Source organism: Opisthocomus hoazin, chromosome 4 (assembly GCF_030867145.1).
Source record: "Opisthocomus hoazin isolate bOpiHoa1 chromosome 4, bOpiHoa1.hap1, whole genome shotgun sequence".
Lineage (NCBI taxonomy): Eukaryota > Metazoa > Chordata > Aves > Opisthocomiformes > Opisthocomidae > Opisthocomus > Opisthocomus hoazin.
Window position 1 is genome coordinate 59,236,388 of NC_134417.1, and position 26,102 is coordinate 59,262,489.

Here is a 26,102-nt window from a genome sequence, read left to right on the forward strand (position 1 = left end):
CTCACAAAACGGTTTCAATATTAAGAGCCTAAATTCTGATGACCACATGTATTTTCAAAGCAGCAAAATACAATTAGTTAAGGATCTGAAAAAAAAAAAAGCCAAAACAAATTCGGTTCTCTTTTCTCCACGTAATCCTATCCGTTTCTGTCGAACCAACGGGAATCGGTAAGTTGGTATGACATTAAAAGTTAAGGCCGGCGGCTGCCACAGCCCCACAGCTCGGCGGAGACCCACAGCTGTCCCAGCGACGCCTCGGACCCCGGTCAGCAGCAGGCGGTGCCGACCGAGAGGGCGAGCGCCACGGATCTGCGAACACCTCCCTCGCAGACCGACAGGGGGCACTCGCGGGCCTCCGGAGAGCGGCTACCTGCGCCGGCCCCGCCGCCCCCCGCCCCGGCCCCGGGCACCACTGCCGGCTGCCCCGGCTCCCTCGACTCCGCGGCTTTTGCTTGGGCCTTCCCGGACATCCTCAGCCTCTCGTGGGCACAAATCCCCTACACAAATAAACGGTCCCAAATGCAACAGCGCTCCAGAACGAAACGACTGCAACCCCCGCTGCGGAGAGACAGAAAATCCTTCCCGGCTCTCTGTCCGTGAATTGCTCCGCCAGCAAACGCCTGAGCAGTCTCACTGCCAGCTGGACAGTGCTGTCCCGCGCTGGGCGGGACACCAGAGGCAGCTTGTTAGAACTCTTAGCAGAATATGACAATATTCCTTTTCCCTGGAAGGAAACGCACTAACGCATGATTTGTGGTTTTTTTTCTGAAAACAAGCAATTCACGCTCAAGATCAATCAGGAACAAAAAGAGAATGATCGCTCAGATATTAACACTCCAAATGCATTTGCCATGTGGTCACAGGGGAAATTTTCACCTGTTTCATTGCTGAACAGAGGGAAAACTCTTCTTTAGTTAGTCTGGACCGTGTACTGCAATATTTCAGCCTCACCTGCTAGAGCACTAGTGAATATTTTTAGCCGTATTGAAAAGGGTTAAATAACTCCCATATCTCTGAAAAGCCTGGAATTGAAGGGTTCTGCAAAGACAGTGCTATGATTTACTTGCCTCTCTTCCCCGCCCTTCTCTGCCTGTGCTAGCTCTCTGAACTCTGCTGAAGGAACTGGGCAGTGACGCGCCATAAAAATTCAGCTTTTAGCAGGGGTGAGCTTGAACAACACCGAAGGCAAGGGTATGCAAGAAGGAGTAAAAAAGAGCATTGTTTTTTTTCAGCTTATTCAGTTACTGATCTTTCAATGATCTCCGTTGCTTTCTCAGAAGACTGAGGAGCTTGAAACTCTGTACCTCGACCCCCTCGGCTTCCTCAATGCACCTCCTGCTGACGGAGCGCAGGGCCTCCCGCGGCCGCTCACGAAACCAGTCAATAGCCGTGCCGTTAGCGATGGCTGGGAACTTCCGAGCTCGCGCTCGCAGCGTGGCACCGGCCGGAGAGAAACACAGAACGATCTGCGGAGAGGAGGGAGGGAAAAGAGAGAGAAAAGAATCACACGGCAAGTCGAGGCGATCAAAGAAAGGCACGCAACGAACCATGGTCCGGCGCCAGCCAGCGCACAGCTGAGGCTCCAAACCAAATTTGGCAGCTAATGAAGTTTGTCGGCTACCTTGGGCAAATAGATTTTAGTCCCTTTCCACTGTACAAACATAGCATAGCTGCAGCTTGTTTCCCCTCTCTCCACGTTGGTGTCAAGTTACTCGGTTTGGTAGCTATAAATAATAATGCAGCCACAGGGCCTGGCTGGCACGCAGACAGCCGGAAGGTGCACATTCAGCTGGTCACGGTGACACAAACCCGGTTCTTGAGTTGCTAAATCTATTCAAGCCACGTCTTGCCACTTCAATACGCACTACAACCCTGGGAGAGGAACGGGAAGAAAAGGAGATCTGGATCTTGGTTTGTATGTGAAGTTTTAGGGACTGTTCTCTACAAAAGTGGAAAGGAATGTCGAAACAAGGGTAGGTTAAAACAGTCAAAGAAAAATAAATAAATCTGTGACTGGCTGTTAGTATCACCAGGCCTACCCAAAGCAACTGACATTTGGGAAGGAAGCATTATTCTAGTCTCTCAGTCGTATCTGTGGACCTACTTACTGCCATTAGCACATGTTTTGGCCACTGTGTTTGCTTTCAGCTCATTAGCAAAATGACAGACATTATGGTGTTCAGACAGGACTGGAGTCTCTCCTATATGCTTCTTACTAAGTGAGCTGTTTTTGCTGTACAGGGCTTCTCGAACCATATCACATCGATATTGTCAATTCCAATAGAAAATTCCCAAATTGTATCAGAACAGATTATCGTTTCCCCAACAGCCACAAGAGCCAGGACAGAGCCTGGCCAGGCATGCTAGGGAAGCGACAGGTTTATTCCGCTTTTGGAGTAATTGGGAATTGACATTAACTATTAAGAGAAACTGGATGAAAAAGGAAGAAGAGCAGAAAGTTGAAAGAAAAGAAGGAAAAAATGAGTGAAGGAAGGAGGAGGCTGACCCGGGACAACACTTCACTGGGTTTTAAAGCAGTCAGAGAGGAGAAAGAAAGTGATGAGTAGATAGCAACAGTGGAAAAAGCTTCTGTGATATCTGGAAAGAATACACGGAAAATGGAAAAGACTTGCTACTATCTCATAATTTCTAAAAGTACACCTCTGCACTGGAAAACGCAAGACAACAATTTCTGCAATGACCCTTCAGTTATGAGCAAAGATGAGTGAGTTTAGGTAGAACTAAGTCAAAACAAGAAAATCTTTTAGCACCATTCAGAAAACCCTCTCGAAGAGAAACTGTTTCCTGAGACATTTATGCACTTTTTAAAGCTTGGGGTTTATGCTGAACCACAGGCTATGTCCTTTTTTTACTCCCACCCTTTTTAGCAAAATCAATTAAGAAATGGTCTCTGATCGCAAGCACTGGTCAGGCTGTATCTCACAAAATCTTTTTCCTCATGGTTTCACAGACTCAGTGGAATTTTGAGACTATTGAAGGCTTCAGATCAATGACACCGTTTTCAGAAGGGTGTGATATGGCCAAGTGTAACAGCAAGAAAAGCACAAGTGGTCCCTTCTTTTTGGGAGCCATGGTGGAAGCAGAAAAAGTGAAAGGCAGAAGACGTGTGAAACAATCTTAAAAGAATGAAATAGAAAGAACTGAATAAGGCTAAGAGGAAGAAGCAAGGAAGGCAAACAGAAGCAATGATAATCTCCCATATTGTGACAGACAGGAAGAGAAATGATGCAGACTAGAATACTAAATGGAGCATAAAATAGAGAAGAATTCACTGAAATATCTACTGGTGAGTGAACCATAAATATTCAATAAATTAGAGTCCCCAAGTCCATGCTTTAGGATGCACTGTGAATTAACTGCATGTTCTACTATTTTTTAATCCATTTGCTTCTTTCTGTTTCTAAATGGAGGGTATTCACTAGTACCTATTCCATTTCCAACATGCTGGCCAGTTTCCCAGAGCTACGAGATCTTGTAGTACCTTTTTTCTCTGTCTCATGGAGTGGGATGTAGAGGACTATTTCATATTAAAACAGAGATTTGAATTGCTGTCATTCTTCTGGTCCCCCTACTGAACTAGTTTATTGTCAGAGAAAAATACCTCTTATATGAACCTAAAATTCTGCTAACCACAAGCAATTTGCATGTTTGTCTAGGAAGTACTTGAGAATATGTCAGCAAGAGAAACCACTGGTTTTATATCACTTGTGACCTTTGACTCCTGCAAGAATTGAAAACAGCAGTGCGTGTTCTCATATTTGCAAGTAGATAATGTTCTCCCCCATCTTCAAGAATTAAGGCAGAAATGTAGACACCCATGCAAAACCACAACAGAATCCAGGTTGTCCAGGGATGTTAAAAGACAGGCCAATGAGCAAGCTGGTCTAAGTTACAGAAGAAAATGTCATCTACTTCAAATGTGTCCAGCACAAAGAGGCAAAGGGCAGAAATATCCACGTAGAAATCCATTCTAGCCAAGTGATGAAAACTACACTAAAACTGCACAAAGATCACAGAAAGATCTTGGAATTTACAGAAAAATTTTATCAAGCTAACAATAAAGAAGGGGAAACACCAAAGAAACAATCGAAAGAATGCAAGAATAAATGGTCTCCATCCCAAAACTCTGAATCAGAGAAGAAACATACATGAAGAATCTGCTAGGTCTGTTTCGCAGTTCTTAAAGACACTGGATGCTTATGTGAGTTTTCTGAAATTTCTTCTGTGTTCTACCATGTAGCCTTCAATTAGACATTCTCTCTCCCTCTCATTCATGTCACCTCACTTTCTGATAAAATTCTATGTTCAGCTGTAGTATCAGAGGCATGATGAGCATGCTGATGCCTGGGGCACCTCATTTTCTCCTGTCTTATTCCTCTAGCAGCCACCTTCTCAAATCTGCATGCTGTCCCTGCTATAGTAGTAGTGGTAATGGAGAGCCTAGAGATATCTGTCCCCGCTTTGATGCGCTTCTCACAAGCACCCTTGCTATAGCAGTGGTGCCAAACTGAACCTATCACACCTTTAAAGCTGCAAATAGTACACAGCCTTGCTACAAGTTACTTCTTCTACACCCTCCTACACTGCTCATATTGCTCATATTTGGACTCAAGTCTCTAACTTCTGGACTGTAAGAAGAGACCAAATCAAAGTCTTGGACCATTTGCCAAACACAAAACAGAATTTAGTGCTTTCCTCAATCTTGTACCCTAAGTAATATTTTATCCTCCCTAAATATTAAAAAATTGTTTGTATGGAATGAGTACTATTTATGCCCTATTTACATCAATCTTATGATGAACTTTAGGGGAGAAGGTGCTTGCTCTAACCAATGTCATTTGTTAGGAGTGGTTTAAAAGGACTACTTCTATATATAAGAAGGTGCAATAGTTTATATGAGTTGTGGATCCCTGAGGAGATAATACCGACTTTTCAGGATTATTTACTTTTAAATCTATGCTAACATCTAAATTCTGGATTTACTAAGTCATATCCATACTCATCTGTTCTCTCCTTGCCCTTGGCCACCCCTCCAAAAATATTTCTGAAAGTTTTAAAGAGTACATTCTAGTAGTAGTATGTTCTACTCTTTATTCTAATCTCATGTTTATCCAGTACAGTACTACTGGAGCTCCTGCGGATAACCATAGGACACAAAAACCTCTCAACAGTTAGCTTCCATAATAAATGAGTGCAGAACAGGAGGTGAACAGTGACAAGTGAAGACAGACAGGAGAGAAATGGTTGAAGCAACAGCGCATCTAGCACAACTTGCTAACCGTGGTAAGCAGGTCCTAGTGGAAGTCTTGGCAAGAAGTACCAGACGCACACTAGTCTTACCAGGACTAAGCAGCTGGAAAGCCCAACCAAGAAAAAGGAAATATACTTGAGTAAGTATCCTGGACTCAACTGTCATAACATCCCTGAAAACCACTAGTTTAAAGGCAGGTGAACTTAATACACGTGAAGTAGAGATACAACAGTCTTTTGCTCGCAATGCAGTCATATTCAAATACCTAGCTGTTATTTCACAAGTGCAGATTACAAAGCAAAAGGTAACACTTGAAAACAACTGCTATGAAGGCTAAGAAAAATGGGACTAGATGAGAGGATCTGCAGAAGCTAATAATAAAGAGAACAGCAGCAGATCTGAGTTCTAGAAACCTTGCAGAAAATGAAGAGAAACAATTAAATCCAATTTAAAGGTAGCCAGAGGTAAAATCAGTTGCCTACACACAAACTTTGTAGATTATCATGACAGGATGAAGTTTAGAAGAACAATTTCTCAACCCTTTAATAAATTACTTCTAGGAACAGCGGGATTTAGAACTCAAATTGAAACACACTGTTTAAAATTTCCATTACTTTTCTCTAAAACTTGAAGTTACAACTGAGTGATTTTTGCTATATTGTATTGTTAGGCAGGAAACACCAGCACAGCCATAGCTATAATGTAACACTCTAATTAGATAACTATGTCTTTGCTAATTATTTTTGTGGACATCAAAAAATAGGATATATCACATACTTGAAAAAGTAGTCATAAAAAGCAGGTAACCAGATCCTCATCATGGCATAACCTTTCTATCTCCTTTAGCTTTAGAGAAGTTTGGTAAAGTCACATCAGGCAAGGATTTGATGCGGCACGTTTTCAGGGTTCATTTCCATTCCCACCAGTGAATTCCCAATATTATAAAGGACCTTATACACTGCTTGCTTTGCACGCAGAATACTGAAGATGCCATGTGATCTGATAACAAGAAAGCTGCGAGGAAAAATGGGTTATTATTACTGACTACAATTTGAGCAACCTTTGCTTGAGCAAGGAGGTCTTATTTTGAAAACATTTATCTTCTGTCCAGGCCACAAACTACAGTCTAATTTGACAGAGGAAACAACAACAAAAAAAAAGGAATAGGAAGTGTTCCGTGTAAGAAATGCTTTATTTCTTGCAAGACAATAAGGATATAAATATTACAGTGAGGGTATTTCACATAGAATTAGAAAAACTTAGGAAGTTCTCCAAGACAGATACATCCCTTTCTTTGAAAAAAATTTGGCTTGAGAGGGACTATGCCAGAGTCTTTCATCTGACATTTTTAAGATTTAAATTTGCACAACTCAGTAATGAAGACAAGCAGTGTGGACAAAAGAACTGGTATCATGTGAAATTAATATCAACTTCCATGCAGCATTCACCACTCCTAAGAACACAAAACCCCTCTTTTCTCATATGTCCCATCTGAGCCTCACACTCACATGTCACACTCACTACAGATGTGCCTTCTACACTATATTTTTCAGCTCAGCCTCCTCCTGCTTATCTCAGATATGCATGCTCTCTAGGTTCCCTGAGTGCTTCAAACAGAGCAAGACAGACAACAGTATATCTTAATACTAATGAACTACAGAGCACCTTGGCACACGCTTGACCACTGGTCTGACAGGGTCCGTCCTATTTAAGTGTTATCACACTTGCTTGCTTGGTTTTCCCATGTGAAACTAAGCAGTGTTGCAGCAGGAGTAAGGAGCTGTACAGACAAGGAATCATTCCTAACCAGCTCTATGCTGCCACCATCATTTGATGAGCGGAGCAAGGGAAAAGCTAAGCCACGTGGATGCCAGCCATATTGTGCCACTAGTCCTCAGGACCACAAAATACACCTCATAAATTTACTAATATAGAAGTATCCTTAAAAATCAGCTCTCTGAGTACTCAAGAAGAGATGGCTGACATCCAAATGAGAAAAGTCTGTAGCTTTTCATAGAGAAACAGGAACTCTGTAAGAGCCTGCCAACTGCAGAAGCGGCTGGTTTGTGTGCTACAGAACTTAGGAATCCTCCATAGCTTCTTGGCTGCCTGATGACATAACTGAGCCTTCATTCGGTGGTAGGGTAGTAACTGTGTCCGTCTATCTCTCATCCACCTTCCTCCTTGGTGGCAATTGGTTGGTGAGTTCAGAAACTAGTTGGGAGGTGAGACTGATCAAGTGAGAGACAGCATGATCAGTTGAACCCGTATTTCCCATTGAATCAGACAAATATAATCACGTCTGGCATTAGTATAACATGGAAGCAGAAACCCTAAGAACGTGGTTCTATTTGGCTGGGATTAAAGCAGTCAGGCTGATAGGCATGTGTATTTGTACCCTCGCAGGAAAAACCATGAGGCTTGGCCAAAAGCTGAGCTGTGATGGGGCTGCACAAGTTCCTCTCAGATTCACAGATAAAAGCAGTGTTCTGTCAGTGGTGAAACAGACCACTAGGAAAATGCTAACGTGTCCTGATGAAAGAAGACTTGGAAATGATTTAAAAGCAAAGTAATAGTAATAATATGGACAAGATTGCTTGTGGTGATGCAGCGCACATGCCCTGCCTATGTTTGACATTAATTGTGGCTGAAACGTGAAACTGCTTTACTGCTGAGTTCCTTAGAAAATGGGAAACTAGGTAAATACTGACAGGACTGTGCAAGGAGAAGACCATTGTAAGGATGCAATGACTAAAGTGGTCCAGCCAAATCTGCCTATTGGAAGTAAATTGGAGAAATAGGTTCCCCCTAAAACCAGCAAACACGGTTCTTAATGCTAGGACTTCACAATGGCCACTGAGGGACTGTAAACTTTGAAACATGAGGAAAATACACAATGAGGAAACTTGTTCAAGAAATGGGAGTAAGTATTTGTAGTAGAAATCGCAGTTTATGAAGACAACTGGTTGCACAGGGACTAAGTCACAGAGGTTCAGTTCAGAAGAAAAGCCATGTAACACATGTGGCTTTAGAATATATAGTAATGTTTAAGAGCGCTGAGGAAACTGAGATGAGCTAGTAGGAAATATAGAACTCAGAAAACAAGCAAAGATGAAATGCTGTAGAAAGCCTGTTTACTGGAAAGAGTACATTTAAGAATATGTTTGTGTAGGATGTGGGTTGCAAGGCATTTAAGCACGGCGTTCCCATTTTTGGGAAAATGCTGAAAGGTTACCACAATGAAAGGAATAAAATAAAATCAGATGGGACTCCAAAGACAGCAAGACTGACTGGCCATGTCTCGTATCCATGCTTTTGAGAAATAGGTGCTTCTTCTGGCCTTTACTTTCACAAAAAATTTTGGTAATGGGCAGAGTATTTAAGAGTGATTACCGCACAGACATTCGGGATATTGAAAAACTTCTGGAGCTTCAGTAAACCACTGTGAACCTTAGAAACTTCTCAGCCTATGCAATGCCATGCCTTTGCACTGTCAGCACATTCCTATTCACAATGTCTGGCCATCAGCTTTGTTTGCTTAAGCAGCATTCTTCCTGTTAATTTATTTCATCATTCATCACCAAAGCTTTTGAAATCCTCAGGTGCATACATGTCCTCGCACACACTTCAGTTGTGGGCCCATATTTTATAATGGTGCAATCCACTGTCTTTGACATACTTCCAACTTACACTGGCATAAATTTACATCTATATACATGGCATGTTCTCAGTATGTTAACAGCAAGATTGATCGCAAGTTCCAGACTGAAAACAATCAGAACAAAAGCAATGCAAAACCAAAGAGCTATGACAGTTCAAGGAATCACAGCGTGTAGTCTGGGTTCCTGAGCTACAGATTCCTCATCGCAGACAGAACTGTAGGGTATAAGATGCCAGGCAAGCACAAAGGAAATGTGGCTTAACGTAGGGTGCTGGGTTTTTAAAACGAAATTGAAAAATGAGACTATATCACTTCACTAATCTTTAACTGAAACTGTCTAAATTCTCCCTTTTGTTCTCTTTCATATTTTATTAGTCTTTAACTCTTCAAAGCTAGGAAAAGGAGGAGGCGATAGGTCACCCAGCACTAACTAAAAGTCCATACAGATATCTGCCAGTGTGTTAACTCATGAAATTTGTGTCTTCTTTAGTACTATAATGTCTCTACTTTACTTGCCTGCAACTTGAATAGATATCTCCTGTTCTTGCCTCCAGAAGTGCTAATTTACACAGTGGGGGACTGGTGAAATGGTTGCAAGGTAAAAGGTGTTTGAAAGCTGGCTTTCAAAAAGCCCTTAAAAAAGAAGAAAAGAAAAAGAAGAAATTGTTGGGGGAATAAGGAAAACACAAAGGGAAAGAAATGGGAAAGAAGAAAATGAAGAGAGATATTAGACATTGTATTTTTTTCCTGTCTTTTCTTAAAAAATGTACACAAATGCAATAGTCATGAAACAGAGACAAATAGCACTGTCTAGAAATACATACACAGAAGGTAAGCACCACTATTGACTGTGTCACTGAAGTCTGGAAAAGTGAAAACTTGTCACACTAGATCCCATACAAGTGTCCACCAGCCTTTAAGTTACAGAAGAAATTTGTGGAGGGACAGAAGTGATGGCAACAAAATTAGAGATAGAAGGGAACATCAGCAAAACTCAAGCAGGATAGGAAAAAGAGAGAAGATGAGAAAAAAAAAAAAAGAGAAACTGGTATGTTACAAAGTGTAAGAACCTGAAAAAAATCTCATAACCAAATGGGAATGATCTTTAGGTCAGTGGTGGTTAAACACTTCAGAAGCAGCAGAAAAAGCCCGCACAGAAGACTACTGTGGAATAATCTGCTATGGGAAGGCTCTTCTCATCCCCAATCAAACAGATCAGTATAATACACAAAGTATGGGGCATATACTCCTTCCAAAACACTCTCTTTCTAAAGCTTTAATGGTTTTCAGACCTTCAATTTTCTTATCAGCTACATACATGTTTCAGATGATGTATAAAATTGAAGCCTGCATAAATCAAAAATTCCTAAAGATTCCACTGCAAAACCAGTGTTCCCAACTTCTGCTTTCCAGCTTTCAGAAGGTAACTACAGCCAGCCTCAACAACATTACCTCTAAAATGGAGTTCTAAGAGAGATAGTTGGTGCAATTGCGGTATCATATGAGCCTGTATTGTTAAACAGCTTTTGAGCTGAAAACAGCTACGTGGATATTTGTATTTTACCAGTTTCAAATGGCATAGGAAAAGTAGAAAGGATTAACACATACTGTGAAATTCAGAATTACTATACGTGTAATTAGGGAACATATTTACAACTGCACTAACTGCACCACTAGCTCCTCATCAGCATCTCACTTCTCTCTGAAATGCGTTGTTCTATTCAAAACCTAAGATGATGAAACTAGATGCAAAGCAGCTATGTGACTTTCCTGTGAACAGACAGAACTCAGTAGCCAGGCTACTACAGGGGTAACGTGAGAGAGGCAAATTCGGTGTCACACGCTGGGGAGGATGTCTTTCAAGAGAAGTATGCCAACATACGTGGCGTTATAAGACAACTGAAATATGCTGTAACTTTAACCAGTTCAGTACTGCCTCTCTCCCCTGAGATATGCCTTACTTTTAACTGCAGCCGCACTCAAGAAGAATTTCCAGCAGCTTTCTCTGATGTCCATCAGGCCCAGGACTCGGACTTCTTTTCTGACTCCTGTAACTATGCCATCCACATCTTCATCACTGAACAGATCTGGAACCTCTCCTGTGAAAATACCAAGGGGTAGTTAGGGGAAGCCTGACACAATGCAACCTGAGAAATGATCTACGCAGTACAATGGGGTTTAGGTGCAGAACTAGAGCTATGCTATGATAATAGATAGATCAAGTAAAGAAACAGTTTGTTCCTGTTCATCACACCTTTTCACCTAAAAAGAACTATTCTTTTTATAAGGCAGAGGAAACTAAAAAAAAGACAAAAATATTTGCCCTGATAGGAAGTTCACTCATAAATTGCATATCCCTCAGCACAGTGGTTCATTTTTTATAGGCTGTTAGAAAATTGTTTTCCAGTCTGGTTGCAAAAATAAATAATAATTTAAAAAAAAACTTTCAAGATGCCGTTCAACTGTACAGAATAGTATTATTCCCATTTTTCTTCCATCCTATCTCCAGATCCCCACAATCAGAATCCAGATTCTCTAATTTTCAAAACATGGGTGAAACTGCATAGCTGTCTGTTACACTTGTGCAGTCACAAGGATATTTCTTGAAATCCGTGAAATCATATTAAAGCAAACATGGCATTTAGGCAAAGAGAGATTCTCATCTCTCCACAAATCAATGCACTTCTGCACAATAAGCGTTAGCAAGTCATCTCCTCAGCGGGCAATGACTTCTTAAGCAAGTTAGACTCAATGCTCAAGTTGGATGAGTTGACTTGGCCTCTCTAAAAGCTCCCCCTACAAATACCTGAAAGAGGAATAATCTTTTTAAAGTTCAGTGAAACCACAGATCATTTGTCATTGGAAAAGATCTTTCAAAAAATGTGTTGGTCTAATCACCTGATGCCAACATGTCATTAATCAGCACAAGAAAGCGTTCATCTGGAACCTGGGCATCTGTCAGCGAAAACACTGTGGGCATGTTCTTGGCACCAGTCTCGATGTACAAACTGGCAAGATCTACCTGTAAGGAAAGGAGGCAATCACTCATACTCTGCTAAAACATTGATACAGAAAAAGTGTGAAATGCATGTTAGTGGATGGCAATGCATTGCTGACTTCTCCTTACTTTTCCCATTTTATTTACATATCTCTAATTTGCTGCACAACATCCCAACAGAAAAGTAGTTTGCCTCTAGTTTCAATATCAAGCACTGAGGTTTTCACAGAATCACAGAATCACAGAATAGTAGGGGTTGGAAGGGACCTCTGTGGGTCATCTAGTCCAACCCCCCCGCCGAAGCAGGGTCACCTACAGCAGGCTGCACAGGACCTTGTCCAGGCGGGTCTTGAATATCTCCAGAGAAGGAGACTCCACAACCTCCCTGGGCAGCCTGTTCCAGTGCTCCATCACCCTCAGAGGGAAGAAGTTCCTCCTCATGTTCAGACGGAACTTCCTGTGCCTCAGTTTGTGCCCATTACCCCTTGTCCTGTCACTGGGCACCACTGAAAAGAGCTTGGCCCCATCCTCCTGACACCCACCATTCAGATATTTGTAGGCATGTTTTGACATGACCTAGTGATAAAGATCAAAACGGACTACTTAATCAAGGAAATCCCCCCGTGAATGTACTAAAAAAGGGATCTTGCAGCCATGAAAGTCCCCAGCAAGAACAGCCATAGCCATACCAATAGCGTTTGAGAATTGCACTGAAGAGTCAGATCCATTCTAAACTGTGTTATTTCTGCAAAACTGTTTTTTTCAAAACAAACAAACAAACAAAAAGAGACTGAGTAGTGCATTGTTACTTTTGTTTTCACACAAGGGTGGCCCAGAGAGAGACATGGTATGGGACCATTGTGCTAGCAGTGGTACAAACATGGAATGCTTTTCGGCTTTGGGTTCCAGAAAAAAAACAACATACATAAGTTGCATTCCAGTGTGGTCACATTCGGAACACAGATTAAGGCCAATACTGGCTGATATGAACAAGTTGCCCCATGGTCTAGCAGAAAGCAAATCCCCGGGCTTGTTAACAGAGGTGAAGAAATTTCCTTGCTTGGAAACAGCATGGGGGAAATGACTACTTGAGCCCACATCTTACACTGCACATCATTTGCCCAGGGAAGGAGAGCACAAGTTAGACACTACGTAAGATGCTGAAGAACACTCAGCACTTCTCCAAAACAGAACAGCATGTACCTCACTCTTGAAACTCATGTCTTGAGCTGCACACACTGTGGTGGTTTGGCCTTGGCCCAAGGCTAACTGAAGGGCTTTTTGGGGACGACCACCATCTACCAAATTTGGCCATAATCAGTTCCTCATTTAGCCTCGTCTGAGATTCAGAAGCATCGCTTGTTGTCCACATGGAGTGAAGAGGAAGAAAATGTTCCCTCCTTCCCTGTTTGCTCACATAGATAGGGCTCAGCCTTGCAAGGTCATAAAGTCTGTAAGCCTGATGGAGCACCTCACTCAACTATATTCTTTATCTTTGCATAAACAATATAACAATAAAATGACTCCCATGCCACAAGGACAAAATTTTGTGTGGTGTTCACCTACATGAATTTTCTTCCACTAAATCAATACACATGGAATTACAGGCACAAATTTGTAACAAATGGCTAAATTTAAACACCAGAACTCCAACCACATCTTTGTATGTGTTGAGTAGCTGCCTTGGAAAAAGTGGAGAAAGTACCAAAATTCTGTGAATCATATAAACAGACACTAAAATACCTTTTCACCACTAATTTTTCAGAGAATGAGAGGTAGAGCTGGAAACCACAGGAACCACAGGGGTTGTTAACTGTAAATTACACTGCTTCACCTGTGATTTTATCAAGCCTGTGTAACAAGGAAACAATGCATTCTTGAAGTAGCAGACTCAACAGACTCAATATCTATTTGTTTACCCTAAGGTCCTGGATCCCGTACTCTTTCTTCAGTGTGATTTGGAAAACCTCCAGGGAGCAGATGTACGCTGCCAGCCTTGACAAGCTTTGTTTACCACTACCACCTACTCTAATTAGAAGTGCATAACCCCTAGGGGCTTCTAGGATATGACTGATCCAACACCTGATGACAAAAAACCACAACAACGTTACATAGACTTCAACAACCTTCTTAGCCAAGTGTTTCATTTTTTTTTTATTGCATCAAGCTTTCTTAACTTTTCTTTTACTTCTGTCTTTTTTTGTCTGTGATTGTGGCAATGTGCTCCTGACACCTAAAGGTATGTTATCTTCATGTCAGCATTTTGTTTCTTTCCAATACTTGAGCAAGTGGAAAGAAAAGCTGTTTTCCTTTGTCAAATATTGAAGGTCTGCACTGACCTCTACAATGACCAGAGCTGACTGGTGGCTCGTTCTTTACATTGAGCTGCTCCAAAGCATCATTCCAAGATCCTGATGGACCCTGACTGGACTCAGATTAAAGACCTAGTTAACTTGAAGGGAGGTTGACTGGGCCTTAGGAGAACATGAGAATTTCACATCTGGCAGTTTGCACCTCAGAGGCTGAAGGATGATGAATAACTTCAGGAAAAATATGTGTCAAACTTTAATTCACTCTTGGAATATCTAACCCAGACTACTGAAGGCATGCTTTTATTTGCTGATCATGGAATATTATAGGATGATTGAGGTCAGATGAAAATCTGGCCCAAAATTAAACAAAATTTAGCTGCTAGAATTTTCAAATGTGAGCACTGAGGTAATTCTTTCCCCCCAAAATTACATTTGAGACGTTGAAAGAGATCTCTTGCAATTGATATTTTAATAATTTATAGAAGCATCTGAAAATTATTATCAGAATTTCATTTTTTAAAATCAGATGTAGGTTCTAAGGGATTACAGCCTAATATCAGCAGACTAGAGTTTAGAGACAGTACGTTGCACCTTTTGCTTCACTTTTCTTCCAAGTATCTATGAAAAAAAACCTCAAAGCAACACCCTCATTCTCTTTATGTCTCATGCCACTGAAAAAATCATCTCTGAAAAAACACCGATGAGAAATTTCTGAAATAAAGGGATAATGTGTCTAATCTGGTTGCTTCTAATAAAGAGGTAGAAACCTGTTCAACCAAAACATTACTGGAAGCCAGTTCTCTTTGACCTCACTGTAGAGCTTTGTCAGCCTTATTCATAATTTCACAATGGATCCATAAAAAACCCCATAAAAGGTGTGAAAAAGATTTGCAGGATTTAATTTCACATATGCTTTTCTAGGACTGCCAAATTGTAAGGCTAAGACACCCTGCCACTTTGTTTGCCAAACTGGGATACTGCTCTCAGTCACTAGACTTCAGAGAGAAGATAATGGCTTACCAACATTTTCAAGCAATGCTAGTGATACCCGAGAAGGCTTCTGTCTGCGATTCTGATGATTATCACATCAACCTCTAAATCAGCAGAACAAATTCTACAGTCCCTATGAAAGATCCATATGATTATCTTTGTAATTTAAGCTCTTTTTTAATCCTCTTGGAAAGAAACTTCTACAATAGACTGCTTTGTCAAGAGTGCCTTCTCTCAAATAACTCCTGCCTGAACATGTGCAAAGTGAAAAACGATGACACTTAAATCCTAGTCCAACTCAGTGAGAATAAAAGGTTCCAAGTTAAATGATTTGACACTGCAAATAATAGAAACTGCTTTAACAAAACTAAGCTCTGCCAGCATGGGCCTCTGTCTCTTTCTGGAAACCACTGATATTATACATGACCAGAATGACTGTACATGTTGAAGAAAGTATAAATAATGACAAGGAGCAAGCAACAATGAAATCTGTGCCTCGCTTATTCAGCAAAATCTTCTGAAAACTGGCTGGAAAACAAAGCAGGTGTAGCTAATCAGATTTCAGAAACAGAAACAGATTTTGGGCCATGATGGATACTAAGATATTGCCCGACGTGAGAAAAACAAATTACATTAAACTGAGATAAGGTGAGAATACATATAGAAAAAATTTATTGATAAATAAAATCAAATTTAAAAAAAAAATCTGTGATGACACTTAGAAGTCTGGGCTGGTTTAGGTTTAAAAATGTACAGGGCTAGGCAGCAAAGCAACTTCAAGTCTGCCATGCATTGGCATCATTTAGTATATACTTAAGGTAATACTTGTCCTTGTTTTGAACTTTCCCTTTCTTGGAAAATAAAGATAAACATTACTTTTCTTGTAAAGGCCTGTTACATCATTAACTAATTAAAGATAAGGCAGACTATCTACAGCGTTATAGATTATCTTGCCAACCTCAGAGAATAAGTGGTGCTTATTTCTGTGCAGCGCAATAAAGAACGAATCTCTGTTTAAACAAACAAAACCGAGGTTACCTTGAACAATGAGCCACAATCTACTCTTCCATAATGGCACCAATAACGTATATTTAGCAGAACTACTGCTTATGGTGCCTCACATAAGCCTTCCATTGAGAGTGAGTGAGTCTCCAACACAACCATCTCTGAACAGTAAAAACCAACAACTTCATGCAAACATTGGCAGTATCATTATGAACTACTTGCTCCTTTTATAGATATTCCACTTAGACATGCTGCATGGCACCCTCGAATAAGACTGGGTTCATAGAAGCATGCATTTCATTGTAGCTTTCTAGGAACTCCTCAAGTATATTCCTCAGTGATTCCCACCCTCTCACTGGCTTGTAGCAAGGGTCTGCTCTGCCGTTTGCAAAATGGCAATAGATGAGTGGAGACTTCAGCAACACTTGGTCTTCCACATTCTACCACACAGTAAGAGAGAAAAATAACAGTTAAAAAATCCCCCAAACACAGCACGTGAAAAAGTTTTCATGAAAAATAGTCTATTAGTGTAGTGATCGATGTACCCATGCATCTATGCCCTGAAAGACTAAAAGTAGGTGCAAGTATGGGCTCAAAGCATTTGCACAATATGTCCAAACAAGCTCCAAACAAATTATTAGTAAAGCTGTCTGTATCTTTAATTGTTCATGTTTAAACTAATTAAGGAAAAAAATCAAGGAAAAAAATTAAGGAACAGTCATTTTTTTTGTGATAGGAAGTCACTGCTCAATCTAGGTTCAAACACACCCAAATATTTTAAACTTCCCATTTGAGTGTCCTCATTCCTATCCTTATTCTATTTCTTTTCACTCCTTTTTTACTGGAAAATAGAAATTAGAAAGGAAGGGGAAAAAAGACTTATAAAAAAAGCTGAGGTTTTCCAGTTTCCATTTTTTGTCAAATAAATTCAAATACTCCCTCCATCTCCATCCCTTCCCACCTCCCCCCCTCCCCCGCCAGTCAGGAAAACTATTTTCTTTTTCAAAAATCAAATATACATGCATTTAAGATGTTCATTTGAGTTCATGTTTCTGCTGCTTTGTCTGCTGCAAAATGAGCATGCATTTAAGCGAAGCGTTTTTGAAGGGCAAGTAGAAACAGTGTTGTGGTCCTCACTAGCTAGTTCATCCTTGGTAGTGGCACCAACACACATTAATTCCAGAATGAACTGTATATGCAATAATACTACATAATATGTGACATTATTTTGTCTTCCTTGTGCCATGTCTGATACAATGAACAATATTGAGAAGTACTATATTTCATTACATATGACAGGTTAAGGAAACGAGGCATACATAACAGAACTTACGTGAGAACATCAAGGCAAAGGAATATACTTGTGTCCTGGCTTATATTTGCAGTATTTCCACTGTGAAAACCAGGTGGTTGTATTATCCCTCATCCCCATATAGCAGAAAGACCAAAACAAAACCTGTATACCTATTTATATGTTTCGCAATTTACAGTGTCTTAACTGTTTAATAGTTTAATTCTGATAACAGATACTTTTATTTGGATAACCAACAGTGCTCACAGTTCAAAAAGTACCTGCTGTTTTACTGACATGCCCCGAAGCCCAAAGAGAGACTGCAATTTAAAATTATGTGAAAAATCACTTAATTGAATGTTTTAATATATATGCATACATATACATACCTACACACACTTAGTACTCAAACTATTCAGGAAAAGAAAACTAATACAAAAGGAAGAATTGGTAAAGGAAAATGAAAGTATCTTATTTTTGTGGTTTGAACCACAGAACCAGGAAACAGAAAACAAAGACCGCAACTTGTTTCCATACATCCAGTGAAAGACAAAGAGTCACGTCCACAGATATGTTGGTACATCCCCGTTCCTGAGAAGGCTCCAGTGTTTGCTCTGAGTTACTAACAACACCACAACAGAGATAACTGACAGTCCTCTGCTAGTCAAACATTACAGTCAAGGTAAGAATAACCACCTCTGATTCTTCTCAAGGGGGAAGCTTCCTTGATTTCCCCTTTTCACTTACTCTGGTGCATGGTTTTCCTCCATAAGGAAGATGCTTGCACTGTGGGCTGAGCATAAAAAGATAGTGCACTGCTGCTGCTTACAGTTCCAGTAAACAACAGCTTTCACTACCCAGTTTTTAATTGCTGGCATTAGGCAATATACTTTGAAGCTACCAACATACCTCAAAATACTTGTGCATAGCGTCCATCATCATTTTATGAAAGAAATTTCAGTCTTTGTCTTCCACCAGTTTATCCCCATAGACACGTTCTGATTCATGAAGCCAAAGACGTTGAAGATCATTTGGTTGCTGTAAACACTTGTGTGTAGCACACAGAATGCCCTAAAGTTAACATAATATATATATCCTTTTTAAAATGCTGTCATCTGGCATTAAAATAGGCCACCCTGCAGAATATCAGTTAGTGTCCCTTAAAAGGCGCTAATCATACTGAGTAGATACCCAATACACATCGTGCTTGCAACTATATAGTCTGTAACATGAACCAGAATGTCTATAAATTAGCAAGTTCTCCAGCCAACTAAGCATGCATCATGTAATTAAAACAAATGTCTGCTCTCCGCTGACTAGCACACTTAGGTGACTCGTTATGGTTTGAGACCCTGGTGCAGTACAGGATGCAGTGAAGCATCAGCACTGCCAGGATCTTACGTGTTCATTGGCCCTGTTTTGCAACACCACTCAAGAAAACAGAACACAGTTTATCCTGACAAAATCAGCACTTCACTCAAAACTTCCTTCCTTAAAAAATTCCATACCAGGATGGGTGCAAATGTGCGTGATGGGCCAGTGCACCCCCATCAAACCAAGCACATGTTATACAGGGCAGTATTAACAGCAGACCTGACAAATCCTTGCCTCCTTGCTCACAGTTCATGATGATCCATGGGGTGGGCAGGCAAGAAAAATACTCTGGAAGAGAACAGAGCTGTACTCCAAGGAACAGGACAGCAGGTAAACCAAAACCAGGACCAGATGTCCCTGATTTTACAAGAGGGACCCAGATTTGCTGACCATATTATATCTTTTCCTCATTTTTCTCTTTAATTCCTGCTCTGATGCTTGGCTACCAGTTTCAGTGTCTGATTCAGAGCTTCTTCAAGCTCTTTTTCATTCTACCTAGTCTCTAGACAGTTGTTCCTCCCTCCAAACAAATGCTGACTTTCTCTCTCAAAATAATAAATAAGCACAGCAAACTTTGCAAACCATTGCTCTATTTCCACTAAACATCTTTTCTTTCTCGGCTTTCTACCCCTTTCATCTACTGGACCATAGTCACCTCAGGGGAGGAACTATCTCCTGCTTTGTACAAAGAGCATCTGTTCTTCATTAGTCCACTGGCCAATATACATCATTAAATAATAAAGACCAGCCATAATAGAGTGTTGTTAGGTAGAAAATTAACCCATGATATAGACCTGGAAGATGCTGGAGAGGTCTCTTATGTTAAAGATATAGTGGAACTTAATAGCAGTTGGAGGGAAGTTTTGAATCACCGCCTGGTAAAGCCATATGGCTGCTTGTACTATGGCTGGAATATTCTTGATTACTGGTAGTGTAAAAGCATGTTTCTGGATGTGGAAGCAAACTACCTTGCTGTAGATGGTAGTCAGTGAATCTGAAGAAGGGAAGTTTAAAGCAAATACTGAAAAATGTCTCTGAAAATGAAAAGGGAAAAAAGAGATGAAGATTCTCCAGCATCAGGAAGCAAGTAAAAGTCAATGCAGTGTTAAATGACAATACAGCCTAGTGAAAATACAGTTACTTGTGCATCACACAAAGTACTTCATTTCTAGCCTTATCCTTGATGCAGTTTCACAGCAGTTGCATGTCTGGGTATGAGCCCCAAGGGGAAATCTGCCAGGCGAAGGACCACATGAGACTGCAATTGCTATGAAGTTCAGGGGAATTTCAATATCGTAATAAATATGGTGTGTCTCTTTCTGTTTAGCTATAGGAATGGCAGGATTTTGAACCTGTACTAATTTTCAGACACTATGCCTTCTCCTATCCCTTTTCATCTCCTACCTACTGTAGTGAAAAGCAAAATAGTAATTATCTCACGTATTAAATACAATATTGCTATAATATGACACTTCAAACCATACCTGGAGTCTAGGATTGATAGTGAAGCTGCCAGCAGTTGGATTCATACAGCCAATATACTGACATTTATTAATTTCTTTAATAGTTAGCTTCTGCCTATCATACCTGTGAAAGAAAATGTAGCTTGATTAATATTAGTGACAAAATACTGTACATTTTCCAGGCTTAACCTCAGTTGAAGAATCAACGTTTCTGCCCTATGGGAAATCTGGAATAAAATGGCCATGGAAGTATCAAATTCAGGCTGACATTTTAAAATTAAGAAAAATCCCACAATTTCCATCACGTAATATTGTGTTCAACATTTTTGTTGAAATGAAGATACTGCATTCTCACAAAACATTACGATGATGATAAAGAGAAATTTTAATTAAACTCTCTCCAAACAAACTTGGATGAGTACAACATGGTCAAAGGAATCTCATATCAGTTTTAGAATGCACACAATCATCATAGATAAGAGCAGACAAAATTAACACATCTCAGTCAGAAAAAAAAAAGCAAATATCATCATAGAGTATCAGGTGGCATGATTAAAAGATCACTCCTTTTTTTTGCGGCATCATCCAATAGATACTGTTTCTGGCTCTCCATATGACACAGCTCCAGGTGCATTAAAAGGAGGCCACTTAAAAAAAAATTAATTAAAAAAGATTGAGGCTTTCAGTAACTGGCAATTTGAGTTCTGATTGCACAAATCTGAAGACAGAGGCTCGCTTCTTTAGAAGTTAGTGTACAACTGAACTCGGCCAAGTAGGTACCATCTTTAAAAAAAATACTGCAAAAGGAAAACTCATAAATAATGCAGCCACTCCCTGCTTAAATCAACAGATCCTTCCCAGAACTTCATAGTATAATGCATTCTCTTTCTTTCTAAGCATTTGCAACAAATTCTACTCTATTTTAGAATTCTCAAAGGGTGATGTTTTAAATTCTTGTTGTAAAATAGAGATTTTTAATTTTTGACTTGGCTTTCTTTCAGAAGAAAAAATTGAAAACAATTCAAAAGAAAGAAGCATCAACCGTTTTAAGCAGGAGCGACTTTTAAGATCTGAAGTTTGAAATCTGTGTGAGAAAACAAAAAGATTCCTGGCTAGAACACCATATACCTCTGGGGTGAACACAGACCGAGACATCAGTTTTGCATGTCACTGAATTAGACGTGATTGATTTCACTGAGCTAGAGATGCTTCAGGTTTGAGCAGTCACTTTCTTTTTTCTCTTTCCATCTTGTTCCTGAACAAGATATTCAGCTGATGCCTGGCATTATTCCTTCATGAGGTGAAGCATGACCTAGTGAAAAGCTTGCACGATTCAATTGAATCTGCATTAAAAGATGCAAGAACAGTACAGACATTATTGCCTCAGCTTGGTCACAGTTATACTCAGATCACAGCATACATGCCAGTGAAAAGAAGAACCTTCTGTGAAACAAAAGGTTTAAGGGTATGGGTAAAATCCTAGCACACATGGTGAAGAGGCAGAGAACTGAGTAGATACACGCAGCCTCCTAATACCACTGAAGTATGGCTGGTTTTGTGCATGGACTGCTTGCCTATCTGTCTGTGAACCAGCTTTTAACAATACACAGAAAAATAGCTATGTGTATGTAACTTTTTTTTTAACTGTCCGATTAATTCTCTCCTTTACTCACCAAATCATTCACAATGTATTCTTTGTATGGCACAGGTTTTCTTCATGTCACATAAAAATGACATGTTTGTACATGAACAAGAATCAAATATGCATTTATAATAACAATGAAGTATTTACATAAGATATAGAACTTCCTGTAACAGAACGAAATCAAGTACTACTCAATTGATTTTAAACTGAAAATTTTCTTTTTCCACAGACTCTTGTGATAGGATACTAATATATTTTAACTGCCAAAAAATGAAATTGTCCTCTGGAAGGTAATAAGGGAATTACCTTAATTGCCAAAATCAACTTAATTCTCCTTCAGTGGTCATCTTCTATGGTTTTCTTCTCATGGCAGAGAAAGAGCATTTGTTTGAACCAGTATCATAAAGTTCCTGTGGATTTTGTCTGTTGTCTTTACAGGGTGATAAAAAGATAGAGGGTAGCGTAGGCTAAACATCTCACAAGCTGCAATTTAGGGAGTCAGTTTCTGCGTCTTATACATCCCTGTTCTCATCAGGTCAATCGACAGGGGCAATGTGCAGCAGCTCCATCAGGAGCAGCTGAAGGATGTTTTCCTTCCTAGACTCTCTATAGCCCCTTCACTTTCTGCTTCTCTTCTAGAACTGTTTATAACCTCCAGGGAAAGCATGCTTTTCTGTTGAAGCAATTCTCCTAGAAGTTTTCTGTTTCTATGTGGTTTAGGGGTCCAATTATGGACCACAATACAAAAATGATAACATAACATTAAATAAGAAGTAAATGCTCACCAGTGTCCATAATCTATATGTTGCCAAATCAATGCATGAGGATGAACCGTTCCATATCTATCCACTTCAGGCATATTCAAATCATCAACAAAATATATAAGTTTCTTATTTCCTACTGGACCATAGTTATGACCAGCTTTTTTCTCCAGCCTTTTTTCAAGCATCTCTGAAATGTAACACAACATACATAAAAATTATTACCATACTAAGCAATACTAAAACTAAACAAAATCAAGAATTCAAAATCATGCTGGCCAAAATTTATGGAATATTTCACCACCTACAAGGGTTTTTGAACTACTGAAGTCCTTAGTAATCAGTGAAACTCACGGGATGTCTTTGAAAAAATGTCACACTGGGATTGTGAATTCCCGAAGAGTCTTGTTGATTTAGTTGGTTGACTGCTTCACGGTGTTTGAAAATCTCTCTGCATATCCATCTGCATCCTTTGGAAGTGAAATGCTTTGAATGTGAAATCCCCAGGTATCCTGACACTCAACAAGTTTATCAGTGAAGTAGATTATGTTCTCCTTCTCTTGGGAAGGATTAAACAAGGACTTTACAATATGTAAAGTGTAAAAATAGAAATGATAAATATCATTTAATCAGGACAGTTAATCAGGAAACTAGTATGGCATCTCCCATACTAAGGCATATTAAGCTGATTATATTAAATTTCAACCTATTCCCCAAAATGAGATGCTTACATGATGCTGAATGTAGATCATCAGATAACAAAACTGCTACAACACAGTGAACAAATTGATTCAAATACCCTTATGTATTCATCAGAACGATAAAATCTTGAGACATAAATTTTGAGTTTTTGAGTTTATACAGTTTTTATCCAACTGCAATTCATTCCCTTAGAGGTGTAAGGGAAAGAATAACAACAGAAAGCACCGAAGTCATCCTGATAATACAGAAGAAAAGCACTTGTAATAAGCATTATTAAAATGTTGAATGTCGGTATGATGTGATTGTCAACATTTGCCACTTAGTGAAGTATTCCACAGATTCACAGGAAAGGATTTATTGTCCATTGAAATTTGATTTCTAATTGTGCTGTTTCTATTTTGTGCATGGAAATAAGAACCTGCAGAAATCATTAGGAATTTATTAAAGCAGAACTGGAAACTAACAATCATCTCCTCTCTCTTCATTCCTAGGTCATATATTTTTGTTGTCTAAATGATCACATAAACGTTTTGCACAAAATGAAACCACAGTAGTGGGTGGACTCAAGGAAATCTTTTCAGCATGTCCCAGTCACTGGGGCTCTCATCTTTGGTGAGCAGTCTAATTTCAGAAGTTCTCTTTGCCTCACTCAGAGCAGGAATTTGAACCAAAGCTGGTTACAAAACATTTAGGGAAGATGGTGGTTACAACCATTGCAGCACAGGAGAAAATTTAATTCCGATTTTATATGCATGAGATTTCTCACTCAATACTGCTGGGCAAGAGGAAAAAGATTTCTCAAGAACTTTGCCTGTCTAGCCCAGATTTTCTTTTTTGCCTAGTCAATAGTGTTGTGAATTTGGGCTATGCCTGCTATTGGTTTTGAGATGACCAAGCCTACATTTTTTGTGCCTTTAACATCTGTCAAAAAGAGAGTGAGGAAGGAAAAAAACAACCCCCAAAACAACGATTATCAGTTCCATGTATAATAAGCGGAATAGGAAAAACCGCAGACTACAGACTCTTTATTTTTCCATTATAATAGACTGTATGTTAAAAACCTTTGGGTTAGATTAACAAAAAAAGAAATGTAAGCATGTGCTTTTGAACTTGTCTTGTTTTTTTAAAAACTGGGCAACACGTTCACAAGAGCTTGTAGGAAATGTAAACTGCACTTGCACAGGGACAGCTGAAGGCCGTATGCCATAGTCCTGCCATGGTTCTGACTTGCAGCAGACTTCTTGGTTTCTTAGGCAAAGCAGTATAAACATATATATCACTGCAAACAGTTTCCATTAGGACAAAAGGAGTATTGTGTTGTCATCTTAGATTCTTCAAACAGTGAAATAAATCATCTGCAAACCTCAACAGTGATTCTGTCTGGCCAGTTCAAGAAAGGTAACAAATGCTTCCAAGGACATTTCCGTCTAGCCACAGTCAGCGAAAAGGATGGTTACTGACTGTGGAGAGGAAAAGTAAGCAGATAAAAAAAAGGTGTGCTGGAGGACAAGACAGAAATGTAGAATGACAACATATTTACAACTGAATGATCATAAATCTGGGAGAAAAAAGCCAGGACTGCAATTATCCTGCTTTTCTACCACAAAAGGGGAAAAAAATTTTGCAAGAACTATGTGCATATGAAAGGTTTAAAGTATCTTAATTACCATAAAAACTTAGGTAAAAGAAGATTTTCTGCTTCTTTTAGCTGAGGTACATGCATACCCATACTTTTAAACCCAAAATTAGGAATAGTCCTTCCTTCACCTTATCTAAAAATTAAATAATGTCCTCAAATATAATCTATTACTCCTATTATTTTAAATGCTGCCTTATTGCAGTACAATAAGTAAATATATTGTACCAAATTCCATTGTACATAAATATTTATGCAAATTTCTTCTCTGTAGCACTTTTCCAGACTTTAGCACTATTGAAGACCCCAAACTTAATGTACAAATATTAGTTGGCATTAGAACCTGCCTCCATCGAGTAACATTTTGAAATTCTCTGCTATTCTAGAGGCAGAGTTGGTGAGTCATATGCCTTGGGGGAATGCTAAATAAAACCCAATAGTACATGCTATTCTCACCCACTGTAGCAGACACATCAAAAAAAGTTACAAATAAGATGGGAGCTAGCATAAAATACCGCAGATTAGAAGTGATACGATCTGCAAGAAAAATCTTTCAACCTCTGAACTATAGAAAGACCATGGCAATGTAGTGAATAACTGTACTTCAACACGTTCAGGTCATAAGCTCTTTCTTTTGAACTGAGACTTAATTTAAATTGCTCATTTGTGTAATTGTGTTGTGAATACCTCCTTCCATTAAAAAAAAAAATCCAACAACTTGATTGTTCCAAATAATTGCTTAGAGTGGTAGCCTAAAACACCTAAGGAAGGCATTTCAGTGTATCACTTGAATGCATTTTATGGGAAGAAGCATTGGCACACATAAACACAAAAATAACATAAAAGGCAGTTACTCTGAGCTATACATGACAGTAAAAAATCATTCCGTCACAACTCACCGAAGAAATGTTGTAAACACAATGGGAAGCCAGCACGATATTTTCCTTCCTGGATTGTCATGCAGTTCTTCACACGCTGTGATTAGCACAGGG

At 39.5% G+C, this 26,102-nt stretch overlaps 1 protein-coding gene across 1 annotated transcript in view; it reads right to left on the bottom strand.

Moving 5' to 3' along the window:
• Positions 1 to 266: 266 nt before the first annotated feature.
• The window catches only part of DNAH11 (dynein axonemal heavy chain 11), a 69,137-nt gene continuing 43,301 nt past the window's right edge, over positions 267 to 26,102 (bottom strand). The window contains 7 exon segments of the mRNA XM_075417904.1: positions 267 to 497; positions 1,305 to 1,466; positions 9,502 to 9,566; positions 10,895 to 11,032; positions 11,832 to 11,955; positions 20,388 to 20,490; positions 22,797 to 22,962. Coding sequence (XP_075274019.1) covers positions 267 to 497; positions 1,305 to 1,466; positions 9,502 to 9,566; positions 10,895 to 11,032; positions 11,832 to 11,955; positions 20,388 to 20,490; positions 22,797 to 22,962 — 989 coding nt within the window.